At 43.2% G+C, this 25639-nt stretch overlaps 1 protein-coding gene across 1 annotated transcript in view; it reads left to right on the plus strand.

Moving 5' to 3' along the window:
* Positions 1-5087: 5087 nt before the first annotated feature.
* The window catches only part of RAB3B (RAB3B, member RAS oncogene family), a gene marked incomplete at both ends in the record, with an annotated part of 51124 nt that continues 30572 nt past the window's right edge, over positions 5088-25639 (plus strand). The window contains one exon of the mRNA XM_082834112.1: positions 5088-5315. Within this exon, the coding sequence (XP_082690238.1) occupies positions 5088-5315 (228 nt within the window). The remainder of the gene's footprint in view (positions 5316-25639) is intronic.

Consider the following 25639-nt stretch of genomic DNA (forward strand, 5'->3'; position numbering starts at 1 on the left):
TTTTTTTTACCTGAAAATGAAGGAGAGTGGATCAGACCAGGAGCTGAAAGTATTTTTTACTCTTGCCTTGCACCTATGGCAGACATAGCTAATAAAGGCAGACACTTTTCCAACTGGATTCTATGCAAGGCCAGGTGTAGTTTTCTCCACACAGTGTAGGTATGAAGCACCCTTATATACATTTTCTTTTTTTAAAAATTTATTTATTTTTTATACAGCAGGTTCTTATTAGTTATGTATTTTATACATATTAGTGTATATATGTCAATCCCATCTCCCAATTCATCATACTACCACCACGCCCTCCGCTTTCCCCCCTTGGTGTCTATACGTTTATTCTCTACATCTGTGTCTCTATTTCTGCCTTGCAAACTGGTTCATCTGTAACGTTTTTCTAGATTCCACATATGTGCGTTAATATACGATATTTATTTTTCTCTTTCTGACTTACTTCACTCTGTTATGACCATCTCTAGGTCCATCCATGTCTCTACAAGTGACCCAATTTCTTTCCTTTTTATGGCTGAGTAATGTTCCATTGTATATATGTACCACATCTTCTTTATCCATTTGTCTGTCGATGGGCATTTAGGCTGCTTCCATGACCTGGCTATTATAAATAGTGCTGCAGTGAACACTGGGGTGCATGTGTCTTTTTGAATTATGGTTTTCCCTGGGTATATGCCCAGTAGTAGGATTGCTGGGTCATATGGTAATTCTATTTTTAGTTTTTTAAGGAACCTCCGTACTGTTCTCTACAGTGGCTGTATCAATTTATATTCCCACCAACAGTGCAAGAGGGCTCCCTTTTCTTCACACCCTCTCCAGCATTTGTTGTTTGTAGATTTTCTGATGATGCCCATTCTAACTGGTGTGAGGTGATACCTCATTATACTTTTGATTTGCATTTCTCTAATAATTGGTGATGTTGAGCATCTTTTCATGTGCCTCTAGGCCATCTGTATGTCTTCTTTGGAGAAATGTCTATTTAGGTCTTCTGCCCATTTTTGGATTGGGTTGTTTGGTTTTTTTTAATGTTGAGCTACATGAGCTCTTTATATATTTTGGAGATTAATCTTTTGTCTGATGATTCGTTTGCAAATATTTTCTCCCATTCTGAGGGTTGTCTTTTTGTCTTGTTTATAGTTTCCTTTGCTGTGCAAAAGCTTTTAAGTTTCATTAGGTCCCTTTTGTTTATTTTTGTTTTTATTTCCATTACTCTAGGAGGTGGGTCAAAAAAGATCTTGCTGTGATTTATGTCAAAGAGTGTTCTTCCTCTGTTTTCCTCTAAGAGTTTTATAGTGTCCAGTCTTACATTTAGGTCTTTAATCCATTTTGAGTTTATTTTTATGTATGGTGTTAGGGAGTGTTCTAATTTCATTCTTTTACGTGGCTGTCCAGTTTTCCCAGTTTTTCCAGTTTCTTATTGAAGAAACTGTCTTTTCTCCATTGTATATCCTTGTCTCCTTTGTCATAGATTTGTTGACCATAAGTGCGTGGGTTAACCTCTGGGCTTTCTATCCTGTTCCATTGATCTATATTTCTGTTTTGGTGCTAGTACCATATTGTCTTGATTATTGTAGCTTTGTGGTATAGTCTGAAGTCAGGGAGTCTGGTTCCTCCAGCTCTGTTTTTTTCCCTCAAGATTGCTTTGGCTATTCGGGGTCTTTTGTGTCTCCATACAAATAAGATTTTTTGTTCTACTTCTGTAAAAAATGCCATTGGTAATTTGATAGGGATTGCATTGAATCTGTAGATTGCTTTGGGTAGTACAGTCATTTTCACAATATTGATTCTTCCAATCCAAGAACATGGTATATCTCTCCATCTGTTTGTGTCATCTTTGATTTCTTTCATCAGTGTCTTATAGTCTTCTGAGTACAGGTCTTTTACCTCCTTAGGTAGGTTTATTCCTAGGTATTTTATTCTTTTTGTTACAATGGTGAGTGGGATTGTTTCCTTAATTTCTCTTTCTGATCTTTCATTGTTAGTGTATAGGAATGCAAGAGATTTCTGTGCATTAATTTTGTATCCTGCAACATTACCAAATTCATTGATTAGCTCTAGAAGTTTTCTGGTGACATCTTTAGGGTTATCTATGTATAGTATCATGTCATCTGCAAACAGTGACAGTTTTACTTCTTCTTTTCCTACATTTTCTTATTTAAAAATCACAGCAGCCTTCTGCAGTAGGTAATGTGATCATATCATAGATGAGGACATTGAAGCTCAGAGTTTAGGTGACTTGTCCAAGTTCATACACTGAGTTACTGGGAAAGCTGGGATCAGTAGCCAGGCTTTTTGTTATAATAAAGCTGCCACTCTAAAATCTCTTCTAATTCCAGTAATCTAAGAGTGCAAACAGCTGCATCAGAAAAATGAAAACCAATAATACAACACTTACATCAATAGTCTGGCACATGGCAAATGTTCAATAAATGTTTACTGAAAGGAGTAACATGCCCAAGGATTTACTCTAGGTTCATTGTTGACAGGGTATAAGGATGGATAAAACTCAGCTGAATCCAGAAGGAGAGACAGACAGTTAATTGTAAAACAGGCTCAAATTATGGAGCCCAGATCAGGGAGAGGACACTTGAACAAGATTTGACTGCAGAAGTGAATTAAAAAACCAGTGAATTAATATTTATTGAGTACCTCCCATAGATCAAGAAACCATGCCAGATTATTTACACATGATACCATAGCTATTGGTACCATAGCTCATTGAAGTAGGTGGCATTTTCTCTGTTGTAAGGTAAAATGCTGTGGCTTAGAGAGCTGATATTACTCACCCAAGAATTCAGCTGAAGAATAGAGCAGGAATTTTGACCTCTCCCATATTACGTCATGGTACTAGGTCTAGTCTCAGCTGTTAGTTGTGAGGCTTGGGTAAATCCTTACAATTTCTAGCCCTCAATTCCCTTCTTGATCCAATGGGCATAGTAATCTTTGTCCTTCCAGTTTTATCTCCCAGGTCTATCTAGAGGATAAAATAAGATAAAGGAAATTGAGGTAAGGATCAAATCTGTGTTTTAGTAGAGTTATTCTTTGACCAGGGGTTCCATTTCTAGGAATCTCTCCTAAGGAAATAAATAGGAAAGAGAACAAATATGTAAAGAAATGGTCACTGCAACTTAATTTTTATAATTAAGAACAGAAAAATAAATATATGACTTTAAAGAATTGGTCATATGACACAACCATAGGATGGAGTAAAGTGTAGTCAATTGAAATCATATTTACGAAGAATTTTTAAAATCTCAGTATATGATATAATGTTAAGTGAAAAGGAGCAGGATACAAAACTAATTATCTCAGCTATTAAAATATACATGGAAGATATAGACTAGAATGTATTGTATATTATCATTTATATATATATATGTATTTATAAAGTATGAACAGACCTCTGTGCTTATATATGCAAAGAATATCTTTGAAAGATACATAAATCGTTAACATGTTTGCCTCTGGGGAGAGGAACTAGAGACTGGGCATCAGGGGTGGAAGCAAGACTTACTTTTCACTGTAAACCTTTAGGTTCCATATTACCTTCTTTTTATGCAAAAAGTTAAGAAAATAATGCAAATTGCAGATGGTGATAAAGTAATACTTGCAAATAGTAAAGTTTGTCTGAATTATTTTCAGTGTGTGTATTACCCTTTTTTTAAAATACTAATTACTGGTTTATTGTAAAAGTGTAAAGGATACAACTCAGGAACAGCCAGATGGAAGAGATGCATAGGGCAGGGTAGGAGGAAAGGGTGTCTTGGCGCTTCCAGGGTCTCTCCTAGCACATCAACGTGATCACCAACCTGGAAGATCTCCACACCGCTTTGGTTAGGGTTTTTTACGAAGATTTCATTACTGTAGGCATGATTGATTAAGCCATTGGCCTTTAGTCATCAACTTAATCTCCAGCCCTTCTCCCCTCCCGAGAGGTTAGGGGGTGGTGCTGAAAGTTCCAACCCTCTAATCATGTGGTTGTTGCCTCTGGCAACCAGCCCCCACTCTGAGGCTGTCCTGGAGCCCCAGCCACCAGGCATCTCATCAGCACACAACAAGACACTTCTCACTTGCACTTCCAGAGGTTGCAAAGGTTTCAGGAGCTCTGCCTGGAACCAGGAACCCAGACCAAATACATGTCTTTTATTATATCACAATATCGCAGTGCTCAATAAATGGGAACTGTAATATGGTTATTGTCACCATCATATCTCTCATGGGAAATAACGAGTACTTGACAAATATTTGCTGGTAATATTAAGGCCTAGGTATACTACAATGTATTACCTTTTAAATTAAATAATAAGGTATAATTTCAAAATAGATGGCACTCCGGTGCGTGAAAAAATAAAGGAGGAAATAAACTTCAAATGTTAACAGTGGCAGTTTCTGAGTGGATGCCGTGTCTGGTAATTTAAAATTTTCTGTTTTACATTCTTGTGTTTTTTTCTAACATTTTGTAATGGAGATATACTTTCAAAGAAGAGATTTTCTTTTGTAAACAAACAAAGACGACTAGCAGCAGAGTGGAGGATAGTATGAGGTCGTTGTGATTGCTTCCCTTGTTTTGACTTGCTGTTTTGGCCTTTTTTTTTTTTCCAAACTCAGCTTAGGAGCTACCCCTACAGGAGCCTCTCCTTGCCCACCATGCCTCCAGGTTGGGTTAGATACTTCTTATGGGCTTCCTCAGCCAAGGCTTCCCTCTGTCTTATCACTTATCCACTGCTTTGTTACTCTGTGTTTATGAGTTTTTTACTCTAATCTGTGGCCACTCAGAGGTCAGACACCATGGCTGATTCATACTTGTATTCCTTGTGCCCAGCACAGGGCTTGACCCAGAACAATGTGTTCAGTAAATATTTGCTGAAGGAATAAATGGGAGGAGCTGGGCTCCACCCCAATCCTGAGACAACATTTGGGGCAGGTGCAGTGAAGGGGTGACTCTGAGTAGTGTGTATTTCCTCAGTGATGCTGGGACGTGGAGTGAGTGTATGCAGGGCGGTGTGACCATTAAAAGTTAGGTGATCCAGGGTGACACTGGAGGTGTGTTCCTGAGTGACCACAGGTCTCTCCTGCAGATGGCTTCAGTGACTGATGGTAAAGCCGGAGTCAAAGATGCTTCTGACCAGAATTTTGACTACATGTTCAAACTGCTCATCATCGGCAACAGCAGTGTTGGCAAAACATCCTTCCTCTTCCGCTATGCTGATGACACCTTCACCCCAGCCTTCGTCAGCACCGTGGGTATTGACTTTAAGGTGAAGACAGTCTACTGCCACGAGAAGCGAGTGAAGCTGCAGATTTGGGTGAGTCCTGGGCATCTTGGGTAGAAGTGTCCCAAGAGCTGACTCGTTTGCTGGTACAAAGACTGGGCGGTGAGGCCAGTTTAGAACTTCTGCGTTTTATGACATTAGGCACCAGTGCTATTGTGTATCTGGCCCCTGGCCTATCCCTTGTTGGCTTTATACAGTTTTGCTCTCCTCTGGGAACTCAGGTGTTTCTGCTGCTTAACTGTCCAAAAGGTTTTATCCTGGCTTATATGGATGAGTAACCAAGAATCTGGGCTTTGGAGTTATAGACCTGGATTCAGATTTCAGTTCTGCCAGTAACTAGTCATGGAACCTTGACTAAATTACTTAACCTCTCTGGGCCACGCTTTCCTCTTTGGGGATTATAATAGCATCTATGTCATAGGGTTGCTGGGTGCTTAGCATAGTTCCCGGAACATAATAAATGCACAATAAATGTTAGCTACTGTATCCATAATCTATCACTCTGTAATCACTTCAAACCTTGATGGCTTAAAACAACAATAATAATTCATTAACTCACAGTTGCTATGGATCAAATATTTGGGAGTGGCTTGGTTTCTGGCTTGTGGTCTCTTATGAGGTTGCTGCCAGGTGTTGGCTTAGGTTACAGTCATCTGAAGGCTTGAGTGGGCCTGGAGGGTTACCTTCCAAGGTGGCTTACTCACATGTCTGGCACTGGCTTTAGCAGGAGGCCTTCATTCCTTTCCACGTGGATCTTTCCACAGATCTGCTTCACTCCACAGAGTGTCTTCATGGCATCTCCTAGGGGGAGAGATCAAAGAAACCAAACAGGAAGTGGCAGTGTCTCTTATTAGAGTATTCTATTGGTCACTGATTCAATGTAGGAGGAACCTACACAAGGGTATGAATCCTGGGAGGTGGGGATCATTGGAGACTATCTTGGAAATTGACCACCACAGCTACTATTATTGGCATTTATCAGTGGTACTAATAAAATTTATATGTATTTGAGATGATATAGCAACATGTACATCATATATTTTTCTGTACTTAATTAGCCCTGGGATTAGAAATTTGTGATTTAAAGTATTCAAAATATATTTATTATCAGTCCACTCAACATTAATACATTGTACATATATGTTATTAGTATAGTCTGTATACAGTACTTTTCTTTTTACAAATTATTTCCATGTGTTAATACTATCTCACAATCAACCCCATGGGACAGATATTCAGAGAGTAATTAATTTGCCTTAGGTTGACCGCACAGCTACAAAATGGGATTCCAACTCAAATCTTCTGATTCTAAAGTATGTGCTCTTTTCTCTACACTGTGCAGTTAGGTCTTATAGAGCTCATATTTTCATTTGTGATCATGTTAAGTATTACTTTATAGAGAGATAAAAGTTCATTTTGTTTATTTAGTCTCTATTAAAAGCATTGAGGAATCAAACCATTAGAAATGCAAGAAGCTACGCATTCCATTTAGTTCATTGGTTCTAGAAGTGTGGTCTCCAGATCAGCAACGTCAGCATCACTGGGAATTTGTTAGAAATGCATAATCTCAGGTCTCTCCTCAGACCCAAGGAATCAGAAACTCTGGGGTACAGCCCAACAATCTGTGTTATAACAAGTCTTCCAGGTGTGTTTTTTTTTTTTTTTTGGCGGTATGCGGGCCTCTCACTGTTGCAGCCTCTCCTGTTGTGGAGCACAGGCTCCGGACGCGCAGGCTCAGTGGCCATGGCTCACGGGACTAGCCGCTCCGCGGCATGTGGGATCTTCCCGGACCGGGGCACGAACCCGTGTCCCCTGCATCGGCAGGCGGACTCTCAACCACTGCGCCACCAGGGAAGCCCTTCCAGGTGGTTTTGTGGTTGGCTAAAATTAAAGAACCACTGATCTAGTTTAGCTACCTCATGGTGAGAATCAATAAGCATTTATTAAGTACCTGTTCTGTGCCCAGTGCTTCCATTTATGTAGTCTGACATCCTCCCTGCAGCCAGTGCACAGAGGGGTCTGAAAGCAAAAGATATTTGGGGCATGGTGAGCAATACAATGAAAATGGAGCAAGGCTGTGAAAGAGCAGGGAGGGGATGCTGAGAGAGAAATTTGCTGGAGAGGCTGTCAGGTGGTGGCTTGGGAGTCAGGGAGACCTTGGACAACAAATAGAAGGTTTTTGAAATGGGCCAGAGGGTACATGTCTGATTATTCCTTAGGGCACTGAAGAAACTTACTAGAGTTTATTCTTGTCTTTGTATATAAAATAAATGCTTACTAATATTTACCATATGGATTGACATGGATATCTTCATTTGATCTCCACATTTGGTGCTCACAGATCCTACACTCAAAAAATCTTCAGGTGGGAGGAGATACTCTTCCTTTTAAGGGGTTGGCAGTAGTGGCTCCCTCACTCTTTTATACATTTTCAGCCCATTGTGAACTTTTGCAGTTTTCCTGTGCTTAGTTAAGTGGATTTATTGATTGTACTACCTCATTTTAACTAAATGAACCTCCATGATGGATATGTGGATTTAAAAGAGTCCTACCAAGAAACCTCTGATTGAAGACTATATTAATTATAGTAAGCCTAAGTGAGCACAGAAAATAGCTAGACTGATATCTCCCTGACACCTAGCACAAGTTCATTGTCAGCCATGTTTTGAGGTAAAATCAATGACAATCTAATTAGATCTGACATAGTCAATCACACTGCTTTTGCTAAAAAAAAGTTAGTGGGCTTCCCTGGTGGCGCAGTGGTTGAGAGTCCGCCGGCCGATGCAGGGGACACGGGTTCGTGCCCCGGTCCGGGAAGATCCCACATGCCGCGGAGTGGCTGGGCCCGTGAGCCATGGCCGCTGAGCCTGCACGTCCAGAGCCTGTGCTCTGCAACGGGAGAGGTCACAACAGTGAGAGGCCCGCATAGCGCAAAAAAAAAAAAAAAAAATGTTAGCAACGGGTTTTGTGTGTGTGTGTGTGTGTGTGTGTGTGTGTGTGTGTGTGCATGCATACTTTTCTGTAGCAAAAAATAAAAATTTTCTGTACTGTTCATATATGCATTAAAATGTAAACATTTAAATATTATTTGTTATTTTAATGTATTTTAACATCGTTTGTGTACAGAAGTAGGTATAATATATATGTATATGTAATCTAAGTAAATATGCAAATACTGTGAGTGCTGTGCCTACATTTTTCTTACAGGGGTATGAATTTGGAGACTACTACCACGGGCACTGGGGAGCATAGAAGGGTTTTAACAAAGTCAGATTTTCATTTTAGAAAGATTTCTGGCTTCAGTTTGGGAGGGTAGATGGATATGAGGCAAAGAAACTAGTGGTTTGGGTAAGTTACTAAATGTATTAGTCTGCTCAGGCTACCATAATAAAATAGCACAGACTAGTTGGCTTAAACAACAGACATTAATTTTCTCACAGTTTTGGAGACTGGAAGTCCAAGATCAAGGTGCCAGCCGGTGTTGATGTCTGGTGAGAGCTCTCCCATTGGGTTGCATATGGCTGGCTTCTTGCTGTGTGCTCACACTTCCTTTCCTCGGTGCTCACACTGGAGAGGAGTGAGCGAGCTCTCTGGAGCCTCTTCTTCCAAGAGCACTAATCCTATCAGATCAGGGCCCCACCCTTATGACCTCAATTAACCTCAATTACTTCCTTCAAGTCCCCATTTCCAAATATAACCACACTGCGGGGTAGGGCATCAACACATGAATTTTGGGAGGATACAAACATTCGGTACATAACACTCAGAAAGTGATAAAATGACATAAGTGATGGAAATGAGGAGAGAGAATTAAGATTAAAATTTACAGGATTTGATGATTAATTAATTGTATAGGGAGAGGGAGGAACATGTATCTTCTTATACACATCTATTTATACATATTTACTTCTCTGAGAGTTCTGTGATTTTTTAAAGTTGTGTGAGCTTTGGTAAGTCACTTTACTTCTATGAATAGATAATATTCTCAACTGTAAAGGTCTCACAGGTTTGTTGAGGGAGGGGCTACATGATAACATAGTATTGTGCCTGGCACATAGTAGGAATACAATAAATGTTAAGTTCTGTCCTTTCTGTCCTCCTGATCTTCATGCAAATGGTAACTGGGTTCCCTCAGAAGGTTTCCCACCTGTGATTCCAGAAGTACTGGAACAGCATCCAGGGATTCACTAGCACTGTATGAAGTGTTCATATAAACTTTTCAAGCTCATTTGACCTCTCCCAGGGGATTTCAAAAAAGTCATTGTCAGGGTGGAAGCTGGAGAGGGAAGAAGAGGAGGTTGTGAGCATCACTGAGCAGGACCATTCACAAAAGGAGTTTCTGTCATCTCTGGGGGATGATGATGGTATTGGTAGTGCCTTGTTCTCTGGGGTTCCTTGCCACATAGGTCCCTGAGAGTCTCCTCTGTGTCCAGAGAGGTTAATTATTGTGGAATAGAGAAGAGAATCTTAGTGGGGAGGTGAGGGTAGGGGACAAATCTCATTAATAGAGAGTGAGAGCATGCACAGGTGTGGAGGGAGGGAGAATTGGTAACGCCACAGCAACACACTTGACTAGAGGCCACTTACTGCTTGGGTGCTTGTTGCCAAGAAACTCCTGGAGACACGTGGGAAGAGAAGAGTGGGAGAGGGCCTTCCACTACCTCCATGTGGGGCCCATTACAGGGGATATTGGGTCTGGTGCTGGCCAAGGGAAGGATCCGGGGGTCTGTGGGATGACTGAGCTGACCCACCACTGTGGAGTCCTGCATTCCAGTCCTGGCTCTCCCTGAAGTTCAGTCATTGTGTGATCTGGAATAACCCCTCCCCTCCATGGACCTATTTGGACCTGTTTCCCCAACTATCAAATGGAGAAAATAATCCTTGTTCTTCTTGCCTCATGGAATGTTGTGAAGTTCAAGGGAGGATATGGAAAGGAAAGCCCAAGGACAACTATGAAGTTTTGAGTAGATCAGAAGGACTGTGGATATTGTCAACCATGTGAATTCTTCCTGTACGTGCTTTAAGTCATTCTTTGTGTCTTCCCACCTTCCCTCTGACCCAGGGAGGTAGTTATCTCCTTAAAGAATGGGTGGTTGAGCCCAGAGATGTCAAGTTACTTGTGCAGAGCCAAACAGTAAACTTCATTCTTTTATTCATTCAATAGACATTCATCTGGTACTCCCTCTGTGCCAGGCATTGTGCTAGCAGTGGGGAAACACCCTTCCTGCTCTCCTGGAGTTAATGCTGTAGCAGGAAAGATAGATACTAAGTACATGGGTGAAAAATATCTAATTTCATCTGTGGTAAGGGCCGTGAAGGAAAAAAAATAGACTTGTTTCAAACTCAAGCACTGAGTCACAGAGCTCAGGAATCGCTGAACTGTGACTTAGGTCTCATACCCCGCATGCAGCTGGGGTCAGGCTCAATTCTATTCACAATTTAAAAGGCTGATGACCTTCACCACACCAGCTCACTCCAGGCCTGGTCTCTGTCAGGGGACGTGGTGGCAGGGGCCTCCACTGTGGAAGGACAGAATGTCCTCCTTCTCGCTCCCACCAGTGAGGCTTTTTTTGGTGACCTTCTTGTCAAGAAGACTTTAAAGATAGGAGTGTCTCATGTGTCCAGGGTTACTTGTATAGAGACTGGGGAATGGACTGGCTGGTCTAACATTTTTCTATCGAGAGTTTGAGAACTCTGTGTTTTGTGAAGGACTTAAAGGCCACTGTCCTCACTCCTGGGCTTGTCCTGGTATTGCTATTCTCCATCCTCTTTCTTTCTCTGCAACTCCCTCTTCTGAAACCCTCAGTCACTACGGTGCTCGCATGTACCTCCATTATTCTACTTGTTTTGTTGTGTTGGCGATGTTTTTTTTTTTTTTGGCCACACCGTGAGGCTTGCGGGATCTCCGTGTCTGACCAGGGATTGAACCCAGGTCCATGGCAGTGAAAGCGCGGAGTCCTAACCATTGGACTGCCAGGGAATTCCCTTTGGTGATGATTTTGAAAAGATAATGTGTATAAAGCACCAGCATAGTCTTTGGCATGGAGTAAACACTAAACAAATAGTAGTTTTTATTAAAGTTCTAGGGAGATCAAGAAATGATACTCCTTGTCTTCCCCCCTTAAGTCTGGAACCAATTGAGAGATAGATACAAGAGTCAGAGAGATGGGGAGTAATGCGACAGCCTTCTTAGTGATAAAACTAGGATGAAGCACATGGCCCAAGTCTTCAGGGAATTGGAGCTGGCTAATACTTCACTCTGAAGTCAGATAGACATACAGACCCAATCACAGGCCGACATGAGTGGCTAGCTGCCACTAGCTCCTACAACATGCACTCAGGGTCAAAGTCCATGTGGCCCAGACTTACTAATGCTTAAGGCTTAAGGGTAGGTCTACAGTAGAAGCCTCAATCTCCATGGACAGTCTTCTTCATGGAGGGGGAAAGGAGGGTCCCTCCTCCAACAGCTCTTTTTATAATTAAAGAAATAGAAGTAAGCATTCGCTCCAAAGAGAGGTTGGGCAGAATGATGAAATCTGGGAAAAATAGGAGGAGTCTTAGGGGGTTTCGTGGAAATCCTAAATTCCATAGTGTTGAGAGTGACTCCCTACATAACCAGGAGCTGAGAACAATAAGACTAGGATGAGATAGGCTGTTGGTAGTCAGCTAGTTTCTTTCACTCACTAGCCAACCACCCACATAGCTGCCTCGATGACATTTAGGTTGCCACATGGCTTTGGAATCACTTATAAATATTAAAACGTGAATATCAAATCTGGGAATGTCAAAGACCTATATCTTAGGACCAACAATATAAGAGTGTAATAAAATGTAATGGAGCTTAGGAATGTGGGGAAAGGCCATACCAGAAACCCAGACTAAGGAGGATTGTGGCTCTTGAGCAGTCATTTAACAAATATTTACTATGCCAGACAATGGGGCTAGAGAAGTTAATATGAATATGACACATTCTCTGCTCTCCAGGAACTGGTGAGAATGAATTTACCTCTGAGCTCCAAAAGTGAAGTAAAATGAGTAACATAATTCTCTTGTTCTGTTAAGGGAAGCAAACTGGGACATCAAGAGAGATTGACTTTTCCCTTGTATATTTAAGAATATATAATAATGGATTATTATACATGATTGGTCAACTGTTTAATGGACATCTGCATTTGTTTCCTATTGCCTCTCTGACACATTACATAAATTTAGTGGCTTAAAACAGCATGGATTTATTATCTTATAGATCTGGAGGTCAGAAGTTCAAAACGGATGTCACTGGGTTAAAAATCAAGGTGTTGGCAGATTTGTCTTCCTTCTGGGGGCAAGGGGAGAATCCATTAACTTGCCTTTTCCAGCTGCTAGAGGCTGCCTGCATGCCTTTGCTCAGGGCCCCTTCCTCCATCTTCAAAGCCAGCGGTATAAATTCTGTCAACTTCTCTCTCTCTCTGACCTTCCTGCCTTTCTCTGATAAGGACGCACATGATTACCTTGGGCTCCTTTGAGTGATCCAGGATAATCTTCCCATCTCAAACCTTAATTTAATCACATTTGCAAAGTCCCTTTTGCCATGCAAGGTAACATATTCATAGGTTCTGGGGATTAAGACATGGATATCTTTGGAGGACCGTTATTCTGACTACCACAGCATCCATTAATAACATGGGAATGATCTAATATAAATTCTCCCCATTTTTCAAGGCTCTAACTCAGGTTCCCTCTTCTCTAATGATAGCCCCCTCTGCTAACTCCCTGAAACAGGTACTGTCTGTCTCTTAGGCTAAGACTACCTGCTGAGAATGCCTGTCATCTTCTTAGGTGCCAACAAGCCTGTGAGCTTAGAGCTTATCACATCTCAGTCTCATTTTAGACATGAGGAGGCTGAGGTCCAGAGAGAGATAGGACTTACTAAGGGCTTATTCCAAAACTCCTTATGCCACCTTCAGGAAGTTGAAATCTGGCCACCAGAACATAATGGGGACCCAGAGAGACTGATGGGCAGCACAGAAGAGGACAGAGGCTGAACAGGAACATGAGGGCTGTGACAGGTCCCTGTGGCTCCAGGAATATGGAAACACTTGCTGAGTACAACATCCTGTACTTAGCTCTTACAATATTCAGAATTGATTTTTCTAGGCAGCAAGTTTCCTGGTGTGGCTGCAGAGACATGTTGACACTTTCATCTTCCCGAAGCTGGTAGGAACCAGCTGCTGGGGAGGTTTAATCTGATTTTTAAAATCACAACAAAGACTATGGGAGGTCAAATCAGAATTGCAGGCATAGTCCGCCTTTGTAATTTGCAAATGAATTAACCAGCAATCCTGATTGGCTATTCAAGGGGCCTCCACACTTTGGGGCCACCACTGCCTTCCCTCCACCCAAACTGGTGTGGGGGAAAAAGAAATTTGCACATTCATTCATTCAATAAACATGTGTCACATGCCTATTAGGTGCCAGGCACTGTCATCATAGGGCAAATAAACAGCTACAATACAACATAGTGATATAAAGGGATGAAGAAAGTGCTGTGGGGACACAGGGAAAGGAGCTGCTACCTCTACCTAGAAAAGTTATTTTCCGCTTTGCAAAAGAGGGGGCATTTGAACTGGGTGTTGGCAAATGAGTAAGAGTATTTCAGCTTAATGTTGGGGAAGATCTTTACAAGCAAAAGAAAAGACAGGCGCAAAATCACAGTTGCTTTCAAGGACCCATTTTGTGCCTGACTGTGGTAGGCTCTGCAGGGATTGGTGAGACAACATCCCTACCTCTAAGGGAGTGCTCACGTAGTAAGAGAGATATAGCATGTACACAAATAGCGACGATGCTACAGATATGAATGATGCCTTGAGAGAGGTACAGAAAGTTTTGAGGAGTTCAGAGAGGGAATGCTCCCTCTAAGCTTGAGAGCATCAGGAAGGGCTCCATGGAGGAGGTGGCTTTATGGTAATGAAAGTTGGCTCTAGCATGTAAGAACATCCTCAGAGGCTCTCGGTCTCATTCATCCAGCTCTGTGGTCCAGGCTGATCTCAGTTTTTGACTCAGCGGCAGTGTGCTGACATCCCTGCAATTATTTGTATGTTCAAGAAGCAATGCAGCACATTGCCAGGAGCGCAGCCTTTGGAGCGAGCCAATCCTGTGCTCCAAACCCACTTCTGCCACTGTCACCTTGTTCAAGTCCCATTACTTCCCTGTACTTCACTTTCTTCTTTCTAAAATAAAGATAATTTTAGTAACAACCACATGGTGCTGTTGAGAGAATAATACAAGATAATCCTTAGCCTAGTGGCTGATACATAGTAAATGATCCTTAATTGGTAGCCTTTATTCTTAATAACTCTGTTACTCTCAAGGGTTGATATGTGGCAACTGGAGGTCTGAATGTGATCTGAGCTAGACTCTGCATCCTTTTTAGGGGCTGAGGAACATCCACCCGAATTCTTTCTCTGAGTCTTAAGCTGAGTCTGCAGTGATTGATGGCTGACCCCTTTGGCAGAGCCCTGCCCTAATGGCACGTGCTGCTTAGCTGGGGATAGAAAATGATTCAGAAAACCATAAAGAGCTCAGATGTGTGGTGCTGAGTGAATGCAGTAGAATGCCAAGAAGAAAGAGTTCAGCATTGGGTAGAGTGGGTAAGAAAGGCCTCTGGGAGGAAGGTGGCGGGCATTGCAGGGTAAGGCAAGAGAGGAGGGTGTAATAGAGACATTCCAACCAAGGGAGGGGTCAACATAGGCTGAGATGGGGGCAGACTTTAAGGGATAGGGTGAGTTGCCATGTGCTTTGTACGATGGTCTTTCTGTGAGATGACTGGACTCCTCCCTTATCTCCCAGCCACAGCTCCTGCCTCTGCTCCACATCCCGTGTGCAGTAGCCATTCCAGCCACAACAAACTTCTATGCGTTTGTTCACTTATTTACTCATTCATTCAGCAATATTCACATTGTGTGCACCAAGCATTGTTCTAGGTGCTACAGACACAGCAGTGAAAGTAACAAATGGAATCCCCTATCCCACATTCCCCTAGATTTAAGGGGGAGACTGGCAATAAAAAAGTAAGTACACAGTATGTTCTGTGATGATAAGCACTCTGGAGGAAAATATAGCAGGATAAGGGGGATAGGATAGGATAGGATAGGAGGGCTGTTTATAAATTTAATCAAGGTGGTCATGGTGAACTTCACTGAACAGGACACTTTTCAATAAAATCCTGAAGGAGGTGTGGGATATTTGGAGGAAGAGGATTCCAGGCAGAAGGAAAGGCAAGTGCAGAAGCCCTGAGGCAGGGATATGTCTGGGACATTCCAGGGATAGTAGGACCCCAGTGGGGCTGGAGCAGGAGAGTGGTCAGAGATGAGGCTGGAGTTAGTGGGAGGGCCAGACTGTGTAGGGCCTTGGAGGCCTTTGTAAAGACTTTCGGTTTTTGTAGCCCAAAAAGTATAATTGATATACAAAAAACTATACATATTTAATGTATATAATTTGATGGGTTTGGACACATGCATATACCTGTGAAACCATCACCACAATCAAGATAATAGACTTATTTATCAACTCCAGAAGTTTCCTTGTGTCCCCTCACCCCCTCTTTTTTTTTTTAGCAGTAAGAACTGTTAACGTGAGGTTTACCCTCTTAACAAATTTTTAAGTGCACGGTACAGTTTTTTTTAACTATAGGCATTATGTTGTACAGCAGAGCTCTAGAATTGCATCTTTTTTTAAAAAAATTTATTTTATTTTTGGCTGCGTTGGGTCTTCATTGCTGCGCGCAGGCTTTCTCTAGTTGTGGTGTGCAGGCTTCTCATTGCAGTGGCTTCTCTTGTTGTGGAGCATGGGCTCTATGTGCGTGGGCTTCAGTAGTTGTGGCTCGTGGGCTCTAGAGTGCAGGCTCAGTAGTTGTGACCCGTGAGCTTAGTTGCTCCGTGGCATGTGGGATCTTCCCAGACCTGCATTGGCAGGCAAATTCTTAACCACTGCACCACGAGGGAAGTCCGAACTTGCATCTTGTGTAACTGAAACTTTATACCAATTGATCGACTCATTTCCCCTCCCCTCAGTCCCTGGAAACCACTGTTCTATTTTCTGCTTTTATTTGACTATTTTAGATATCTCATATAAATAGAATCATGCAGTATTTGTCCTTCTGTGATTGGTTTATTTCACTTAGGTTAATGTCTTCCAGGTTCATCCATGTTGTTACAAATGGCAGAATTTCCTTTTTTAAGGCTGAATAATATTCCATTTTATGTTTATACCACATTTTCTTTATCCATTCATCTATCAATGGACATTTGGGTTGTTTCCATATCTCAACTATTGTGAATAATGCTGCAATGAACATGGGATTGCATATATCTCTGAGGTTCTTATTTCAATTCTTATGGGTACGTACCCAGAAGTAGAATTGCTGGATCGTATGGTAGGTCTATCAAAGGACTTGAATAGACATTTCTCCAAAGAAACATACAAAAGGGTCAATAAGTATATGAAAAATGCTCAGCATCACTAATCATTAAGGAAATGCAAATCAAAACCAGGAGATATTTCCTCATACCTGTTAGGGTGGCTATTATAAAATTAAAAAGATAATAAGTGTTGACAAAGCCTGGAAAAATTGGAGCCCTTGTATACTGTTGGTGGGAATGTAAAATGGTGCAGCCACTACGGAAAACAGTATGGAGTTTCCTCAAAAAAATCTTTAAAGGCTTGGGTTTTACTCAGGATGAGATGGGAGGGATCTCATGAGCAGTGGAATTATATGATCTGACTTATATTTTTTAAAATAAACTTTATTTTTTGATAATTTTAGATTTATAGAAAATTTTCAGTGATAGTACAGAGAGTTCCCATATATCCTTCACCCAATTTCCCTAAGATTAACATCTTTATATAACCATGGTGCATTTGTCAAAAGTAAGAAATTAAAATTGGTACAGTTTTATTAACTAAGCTATAGACTTTATCTGAATTTAACTAGTTTTTCAACTAATGTTCTTTTACTGTTTTGGGGTCCAATCCATGTTGTACTTAATAACATTTAAAAAATTGAGATATAATTCATATATCATAAAATTCACCCTTTTAAAGTATACAGTTCAGTGAGTTTTAGTATTCACAAAATTGTGCAACCATCATTACTAATTCCAGAACATTTTAGTGTCTTACATTTTAATATTTAACAGGATTGCTCTGAGGCAGACTTATGTCTGTTTCAAGAATAAATTCTAAACTGACAAAGGGCAGAAGCTGGCAGGATCAGTTAGGACTTGTAATAATCCAGGCTGGGGATGATGGTGGCTTGAAGTAGGGGAGTAGCAGTGGTGGTGGTGAAGGTGGTCTGTGGTGGTAGTGAGAGTGTGTATACACTGAAAATATTGTTAACAGGATTTGCAGATGAATTAGATGTGGGAGAGAAGGAAGGGGAGGAGTCAAGGATGACCCCAAATGTTTGGGCTAAGCAACCAGAAGGCTGATGATGCCTCTGACTGAGATATGGAAGACTTCAGGGAAAGCAGGATTTGGGGAGACAATTGGGGACTGAGTTTTGGTTATGCTAAGTTTTAGATGCCTATTAGATAACCAAGTAGAGATACAGAACAGGCTGTTGGATAAATGAATCTACAGGTCAGGGCAGAGGCCCTGGATGGAGATATAAATTAGCAAGTCATTAGCATAGAGTTGGTATTTAAAAGAAGCCAACAAGGGCTTCCCTGGTGGTGCAGTGGTTGAGAATCTGACTGCTAATGCAGGGGACACGGGTTCGAGCCCTGGTCTGGGAAGATCCCACATGCTGTGGAGCGACTGGGCCCGTGAGCCACAACTACTGAGCCTGCACATCTGGAGCCTGTGCTCCTCAACAAGAGAGGCCGCGACAGTGAGAGGCCCGCGCACCGCGATGAAGAGTGGCCCTTGCTTGCCACAACTAGAGAAAGCCCTCGCACAGAAACGAAGACCCAACACAGCCAAAAATAAACATAAATAAATAAATTTTAAAAAAATCATTTAAAAAATAAAAAATAAAAGAAGCCAACAAGATCAACAAGGGAAGGAGTGAAGATAGAAACATTCTAAGGATGGAGACCAGAGACATTCCAATATGAAGATGCTGTGAAGATGAGGAAGAATCGCAAAGGAGACTGAAAAAGAGCAACTGAAAAGGAAACGTGTGGGGCCTTTGCAGCCAAACAGAGAGTTTTCCAGAGGGAGAAGAGATAACTGTGTCCAATGCTGCTGCTTAGTCTATATGAGGACTGAGACTTGACCCCTGGATCTAGCAGCAGGGAGTTCATTGGTAACCTTGTTGTGACCTGTTTTGGTGGAGTAGTGGGGATGAAAGCCTGCTAAGAGTGGGAGAAGAGAAACTGGAGATAACCAAGTGTACATAGTCCTTTCAAGGATTTTTGCTCTTTGGAAAAAGAGACCACTGAGTGGTAGCTGAAGGTGAAGGGCGATGTGAGTCAGAAGACGTTTTTGGTTTTTTTTTTGTGTGTGTGTGTGTGCGGTAAGTGGGTCTCTCACTGTTGTGGCCCCTCCCACCGCGGAGCACAGGCTCCAGACGCGCAGGCCCAGCGGCCACGGCTCACGGGCCCAGCCGCTCCGCGGCACGTGGGATCCTCCCGGACCGGGGCACGAACCCGTGTCCCCTGCATCGGCAGGCGGACTCTCAACCACTGCGTCACCAGGGAAGCCCTGGTTTTTGTTTTTTAAGATGGGAGAAGTAGCTGCGTGTTTGTGTGTTGGCGGAACAATACAATAGAGATCAACAAACCAAGCAACCAACAAAGAAACAACACAAAACTGACACTATAGGAGAGAGAAGAGAGTTTCTGGGACAATATCCTTGAATTGGTGAGAGGAGATGGGATCACAAGCAGAGCGTGAGTCCTTGCTAGGAGCACAGACTGTGCATCCATATTAACATGGCAGAGCACAGAAGGAGGGGCCCCAGGGGCAGCTAGCGGCTACGTGTGCTGGTGGGAGTTCTCTTGGATACAGTTTTTTGGTGGAATAGGTAGCAAGGTCTTCAGCTGAGAGAGGTTAGGGGCGGGGTGTAGCGATTCAAGGAGAGAGGAGGAAGGTGGGAGAGTGAATAGACTAGGGAAATAAAATTTTATTTTTGATTGGCATTAAGGCTCCACTTGAAATTAGGGATCGTAAATTTAAATTTATGAATTTGAAGCATGGTTGTGTGCTTTTCTCCAATCATGTTTTGCTCTGTGGTTGCAGTCATAGAATAGGCAGCGAGCTGGCTCTAATGAAAGTATTGTTTTGCTGAATGACTATGACAAAGCAATAGAGAGCCAAGAGAGTCAGGGGGGTGTGCGGGAAGCCATTGTCATAATTGGCCATAGAATTTAAGCTGGGCAGAGAAGAGGTGATGATGTAAGGGCAGTGAAAAGATGATAGAGGTTTAAGACTCTTGCAGCTGGTAATCTAGAAAGAATGAGCTAGAAAGATCATCTAGGAATGATGAATCTCCGTTTCCTCAGCTGTAAAATAGGAATAACATTAATGGCTAGCGATCTGAGAGTGGGAGGTTGAAGTTCCTATTGGTACTGACAAGGTGCAGGGCATGATTGTGGGTGAGTGGCTGAGGTAGGGGTAGAGATCAGCATCACTGGAGGAGAGGAATTTGAGGGAATGAGAGTTCAAGATATAGGAAGGCTCACCTCTGTGGCTATGAAATCACCAAGAATTATGGAGAGAGTAACAGTGAAGCAGGAGCTGTTCACTGGTCAGCAGAGGGATGAGTGGGTGGCATAAGCTCATGATGTGAGATCCAAAGCTGGAGGCCGTTTTGTTTTTTGAAGGAGGGAAAGAGAATGATCTGCAGGCAGGGGTGAAAAGCAATAACATGTATCCCACTTTCTGGCCCAGAGATTCAAAGGTGGTGAGAGAGGAGCAACCATCAATTTGGAGGCTTTGGGAGAAGCCGTGTCCTCGAGGAGAACCAGGTTTCAATCACAGCAGGGAGGTGAAGAAAACACCCAGACCAGAGGTTGAGGAAAATGAGATTTTCCTGATGACCAACTGTGGGTTTCAGAAGGCCCAGGGAAAGGTTTCAGTGGGGAGAGGAGAAGATAGGATTGGAAAAGATGATGTACAGAGCTGTATGGGAATCAGAGTCCAGTAATTCGGGATGGCCTGGGAGACAGGCTTCTTGCCATGACTCACATGAATAGAGGGATAAAAGGTGCAACAAGCCAAATTGTAACGCAGACAGATGGCACCAAAGCAGACAGTGGTTGTGTGGGGTCATGAGAGGAGGGATAAGGGCCTTGCTTCCTCTTTTTTCTTTTTTTTTTTTTTTGCAGTACGCAGGCCTCTCACTGCTGTGGCCTCTCCCGTTGCGGAGCACAGGCTCCGGACGCGCAGGCTCAGCGGCCACGGCTCACGGGCCCAGCCGCTCCGCGGCATGTGGGATCCTCCCGGACCGGGGCACGAACCCGTGTCCCCTGCATTGGCAGGCGGACTCTCAACCACTGCGCCACCAGGGAAGCCCCCTCTTTTTTTTTTTTATGAGTTTTTAAAAAAAATTTTTTGGCTGCACCACGCAGCAAGTGAGATTAGTTCTCCAACCAGGGATCGAACAACCACCCCCTGCATTGGAAGTGCAGAGTCTTAACCACTGGACTGCCAGGGCAGTCCCGGGCCTTGCTTCCTCTTAATCCCTGCTTTTAGAGGCCCAGAGGCTGGCAGAGCTGCCATTCTTACTCAGAATGCCTCCCTCTCCATTTCACACATCTGTAATTATTGTGGCAATAATCAGCAACCACCATTTATGTAAAATATCCTCACCAGTAAAATGGGACTAATAATACCTCCCGCAGCGTTCGCGTGAGCTGACAGTGGCACTGGCTAGGGGCCGGCACTGGCTAGGGGCCGGCACTGTGCTCAGTGCTTTTAGCAACTCATGTCATCCTTACAACAACCTTGTGAGCTAGGTATTGTTATTATCCCTATTTTACAGATAAGTAAACTGAGGTCCAGAGGAGTTAGATAACTTACTTAAGTTCATACAAATAGTAAGTGGTAGAGTCCAGATTTTAATCTAGGTATATTTGACTTCAAAACCCATGTATGCCCCATGCCCTGTACCCCACCCTCCTTGTTATATCTTTACATACATAAGGACTTGGGTGCTCAGAAAGCACTCAATAGATGGTGAAAATGTTAAGAGTTATAATTATTGGGCAGCAACTATATATTGTACAGGTATTTTACATGCCTTTTTTTTCTTTCTTTTTTAAGTCATTGCAATGATGGTGCACAAAACTGATGAGAAAACTAAGACTCAAAAGTTAAGGAACTTGACCAGATATTATCAAAATTAGTAAATGGCACAACGGGAATTCAAAATTAAGGCTGTCTGCCGCCAGAACTTGTGTTCTATTTACAGTCAACTGCCTTCCCCATTCTTCCCATTGCCCTGTGATGCCCCAGGGACCTCACAGGTGGTTGACAGTCAGTGTCACAGCTGAAACTTGGAGTTGCGTCTCCAAGGAAACACTCTCAGAAAGGGATGGGTTATCTGTTGCAAACTGTCTCCTGTTAACTTTCTAGCTCCCCTCCCTTTCTACCAGCCCTCCTCTCTCTCCAACCCCTACAGCTTCACAGGTGATTCTAATGGGCATCACATATACAGGTATGTCATTAAGTGGCTTGACACTTAATGTAGTGCTCTGTGAGGAGCTGCTGCACGTTCTGGCAGAGTGGGAGGAGGGGTGGGGGCTTCCTTAGTTGTGGTAGAAGTAAAATGAAAACATGGCACCGGCGGTGTGACAAGTTATGATGTCTCTGAATCTCCGTTTCCTCAGCTGTAAAATAGGAATAACATTAATGGCTACTTCTTAGTAGTGCGGTAAAGATTAAGGAGACAATATAAGGAAAGGACCTAGCATGGTGCCTGTAACATATTAGGTGCTCAATAAACTTGCCCACAGTGGCACAGTGAGTGGTAGAACAGGATAACTTCATGAATGTTCTATTGTGCTGTACGGTTGTGATTGGTCTTGGTTACTGCCGTTTTTGAGATTGAAGCCATGGCATTTACAGGGTAGAGTTCATCAGCAGAGAAATTAGATATGAGCCATGGACCTTTTACTCCCATTTTCAGTGGGGGTTGGAGAGAGCAGCAGTGCTCTGCCCCTGAAGATGCCCAGCTACCTTCAAAGGCAAGAGATTCTCCTAGCTTGCTTGGGTCCTGCCTGATATGCTGCTAAGGGCAGGGGCAGGAGTCGGGGAGGCCACGCGACTGAGGATTTATAATTCCTTGCTTCTGCAGACTCCCCTTTCCCCCACACCATGGCCCAGCACCATTGCCCCACACCTTGGGTTGTCAGGTGACAGCTGGAAACTCTTACCCTCTCTGTACGCCTGTGCTTCTCACATTCCTCTGTGAAGACTGTCAACTCTGTGTTAATGACGCAGAGGCTCTGAGCTCAGGCCCGGGGTGGAGGTGGAGGAGAGGGGAGATGATGGGACGTCAAGTCCAAGGAGGTGTCTATGCTCCCTCTCTTGAGCACCCCAACCACTGCCACCAGCTTAAAACTGAGGCTCCTCCTTTATTCTTCTCAGCTCTTGTCCTACTCATCCAGTTGTTCATAAGAACCATTAATTCTATCCCCCAAATTTCTCTTGAATGCATCCCCTCCTCAGTTCTGTTCCATAAACATTTATCCAGAGCAAACTGAGCCTGGCACTCTGCTCCTTTCCTACCTCAGATTCTTGTTCTCTCCCCCTTAGCCTGTATCAGCAGCCCCAGTAGATCTCCCTGCCCTCAATCTTCCTCCCTCCATATGCTCTCCGATCACTGTCACTCCACTGCTTAAAACCCAGGGAGGGCTGCCCATCCATACCCAGTAAACTCCTTGCCTGGCATTCCAGGCCCTTTCTTGCCTTCCCAGTTCCATCTTCAGTCACTCACCCTTCAGGCAGTCCACACTCCACCCATGCATTCCCCAAACCGCCAATCCAAACACAGGATGCATTTAAAAAAACCCAAACTTTACTTTTTAGAATAGTTTTAGATTTGCAGAAAATTTACAAACGATTGTGCGGAGAGTTCCCATTTACCCCCTACCCAGTTTCCCCTATTATTACCCCCTTATATTAGTATGGTACATTTGTGCTAATTAACCAATATCGATAACTTATTATAAACTGACATCCATAATTTATTCAGATTTCCTTAGTTTTTTACCTAATATCCCCTTTCTGTTCCAGGATCCTATCCAGGATACCATAATGCAATTAATTGCCATGTCTCCTTTGGCTCTTCTTGGCTGTGAGAGTTAGGATGCAATTTTTTACTACTTCCTTCCCCCTCTCCTTAGAGATTACCCCTCCTCCCTACTTCTCACCAGCAAACTTGCATTTGACTTTAAAGACTCAGTTCAAGTATAACCTCCTCTGGGAATCCTTTCCTGACCCACCTCTCCCCGAGCCTGGGTTAAGGGCCCCTCCTTTACTTCCAGCACTTACCAGCTGTACTGTGTCTGGAACTTACCTGTCTTCCTCTCAGATTGCAGGCTCCCTGAGGGCAAGGGCCAGGTCTGATACATGTCTATAGCTCTATCACACAGCACAAGGCCCGGCAAGGAGTAAGCATTCAATAGAAGTTTGCAAAATAAAAGTGAGTTCTCAGGCTGAGCTTTATACCTCTCAAAGTCAAGGCCAGCATTCTCCGTGCACCTGACATGTCCAACCCTTCTCTTGGCCCCAGATCAAGTTTTACCTCCCCAGGAACCTCCTCTAGCCCGTTCTGCCCCTCAGTGGCTGGGAGGCTTGGGGTTTCTTTCGGGTTAGTCTCTGTGGAATGGACATGCTGCTTTCTTACCTGCTTTCCTCTCAGAGCCCTCTGGATACCAGTCCAGTCAGATCATCTGGTACATCTGATCTCATTTGATCCTGAGGAGGATCTTGTCGTCCTCATTATATACATGAGGATGCTGAGGCCCAGAGAGGTAAAGTGCTTGTGCTTTACTAGAGGTCACACAGCTGGATTACGTGAGACTTGAACCCAAACTTCTGTGACTCACCTCCAAACCTTCCCACTGGACCACACAATTTCCACATATAAAAAGTGAGACCTGGGCTTCCCTGGTGGCGCAGTGGTTGAGAGTCCGCCTGCCGATGCAGGGGACACGGGTTCGTCCCCCGGTCCGGGAAGATCCCACATGCCGCCGAGCGGCTGTGCCTGTGAGCCATGGCCGCTGAGCCTGCGCGTCCGGAGCCTGTTGCTCCGCAACGGAAGAGGCCACAACAGTGAGAGGCCCGCGTACCGCAAAGAAAACAAAAATACAAAAAAACAACAACAAAAAAGTGAGACCTAACCACAAGCAACAATTAAGTGCTGTTCGGGAGCCATTCCAGTATATCCCAGTCTCTTCTGCAGGGAATGTTCTAATAGGGCTGCAGGCTGAACCCACAGTTCCATAAACTGGCTGAAACTTTCAGTTTTCTCCACTAGGACTTGGGGAGGAAGAGAAAAGGGAAGTAAGAGAGAAGAGGAAGAGTGAATAGAGAAAATCAGAGGTGATTCTAAGGTTGGACGTTGTGTCCAGGCTCCCATGAGGTGCCATTTTGTGGGGAGAGAAAACGTACTCTTTGGATACTATCCTCCCCACACTGTCATGTTGCTGTGTCACCTGATTGAGCCCAAGGCCAGCTATCAGCAGAGGCATAATTAGCCTTTTAATTTCCTTCCAGCGGAAGTTTACTCAGGCAGTTATCAGCCCTGCTTTCTTGGGTTCCTCCCTCTTCGCACTTTCCTACAACTCCAGCTCTCCAGGAATCTGAGGCCTGTCCTGGATGTGGCACCAGGGGAAGAACAGCAGATTATCAAGGGCCAACTGTCAATTAAATGATTATGACTAATGTTTATACAGAACTTTACAGATACCCAAGCACTATCACAACACTTATTTCATTTTATCTACCCAACACCACCAAGAAAAGGATATTCATTTTGCAGCTAATGAATGGGCTCAGAAAGTTAGATAACTGGTTCAAGGTCACATGCCAGGAAGCAGCAGAGCTGGAATTTGAACTCAGATGTGCCTAACCCCCAAATCTATACTCTTACCACTGCCCCTCACAGTACCCACTCATTAATGCTTGCTGTGTTTAATTAAATGACATGTGAGTGCTAAAGAACACTAAAATTAAGGGGATGATGAGAATGAGGATTTTAAGAGGCTTCTTGGAGGAGGTGATTCCCCCACCCCCTGAGATGGAAACAGAAATAGTGCCAAGGTATAGAATTAAAAAAATATGTATATATATAATATACGTTATATATTTTTGGTCTTGTTCCCAAAGGGATTTAAATGGCAGAGAAAGATTAGACAGAATGAGGGACT

The sequence above is a fragment of the Leucopleurus acutus genome (genome assembly GCF_964270905.1).
Source record: "Leucopleurus acutus genome assembly, chromosome: 2".
NCBI lineage: Eukaryota > Metazoa > Chordata > Mammalia > Artiodactyla > Delphinidae > Leucopleurus > Leucopleurus acutus.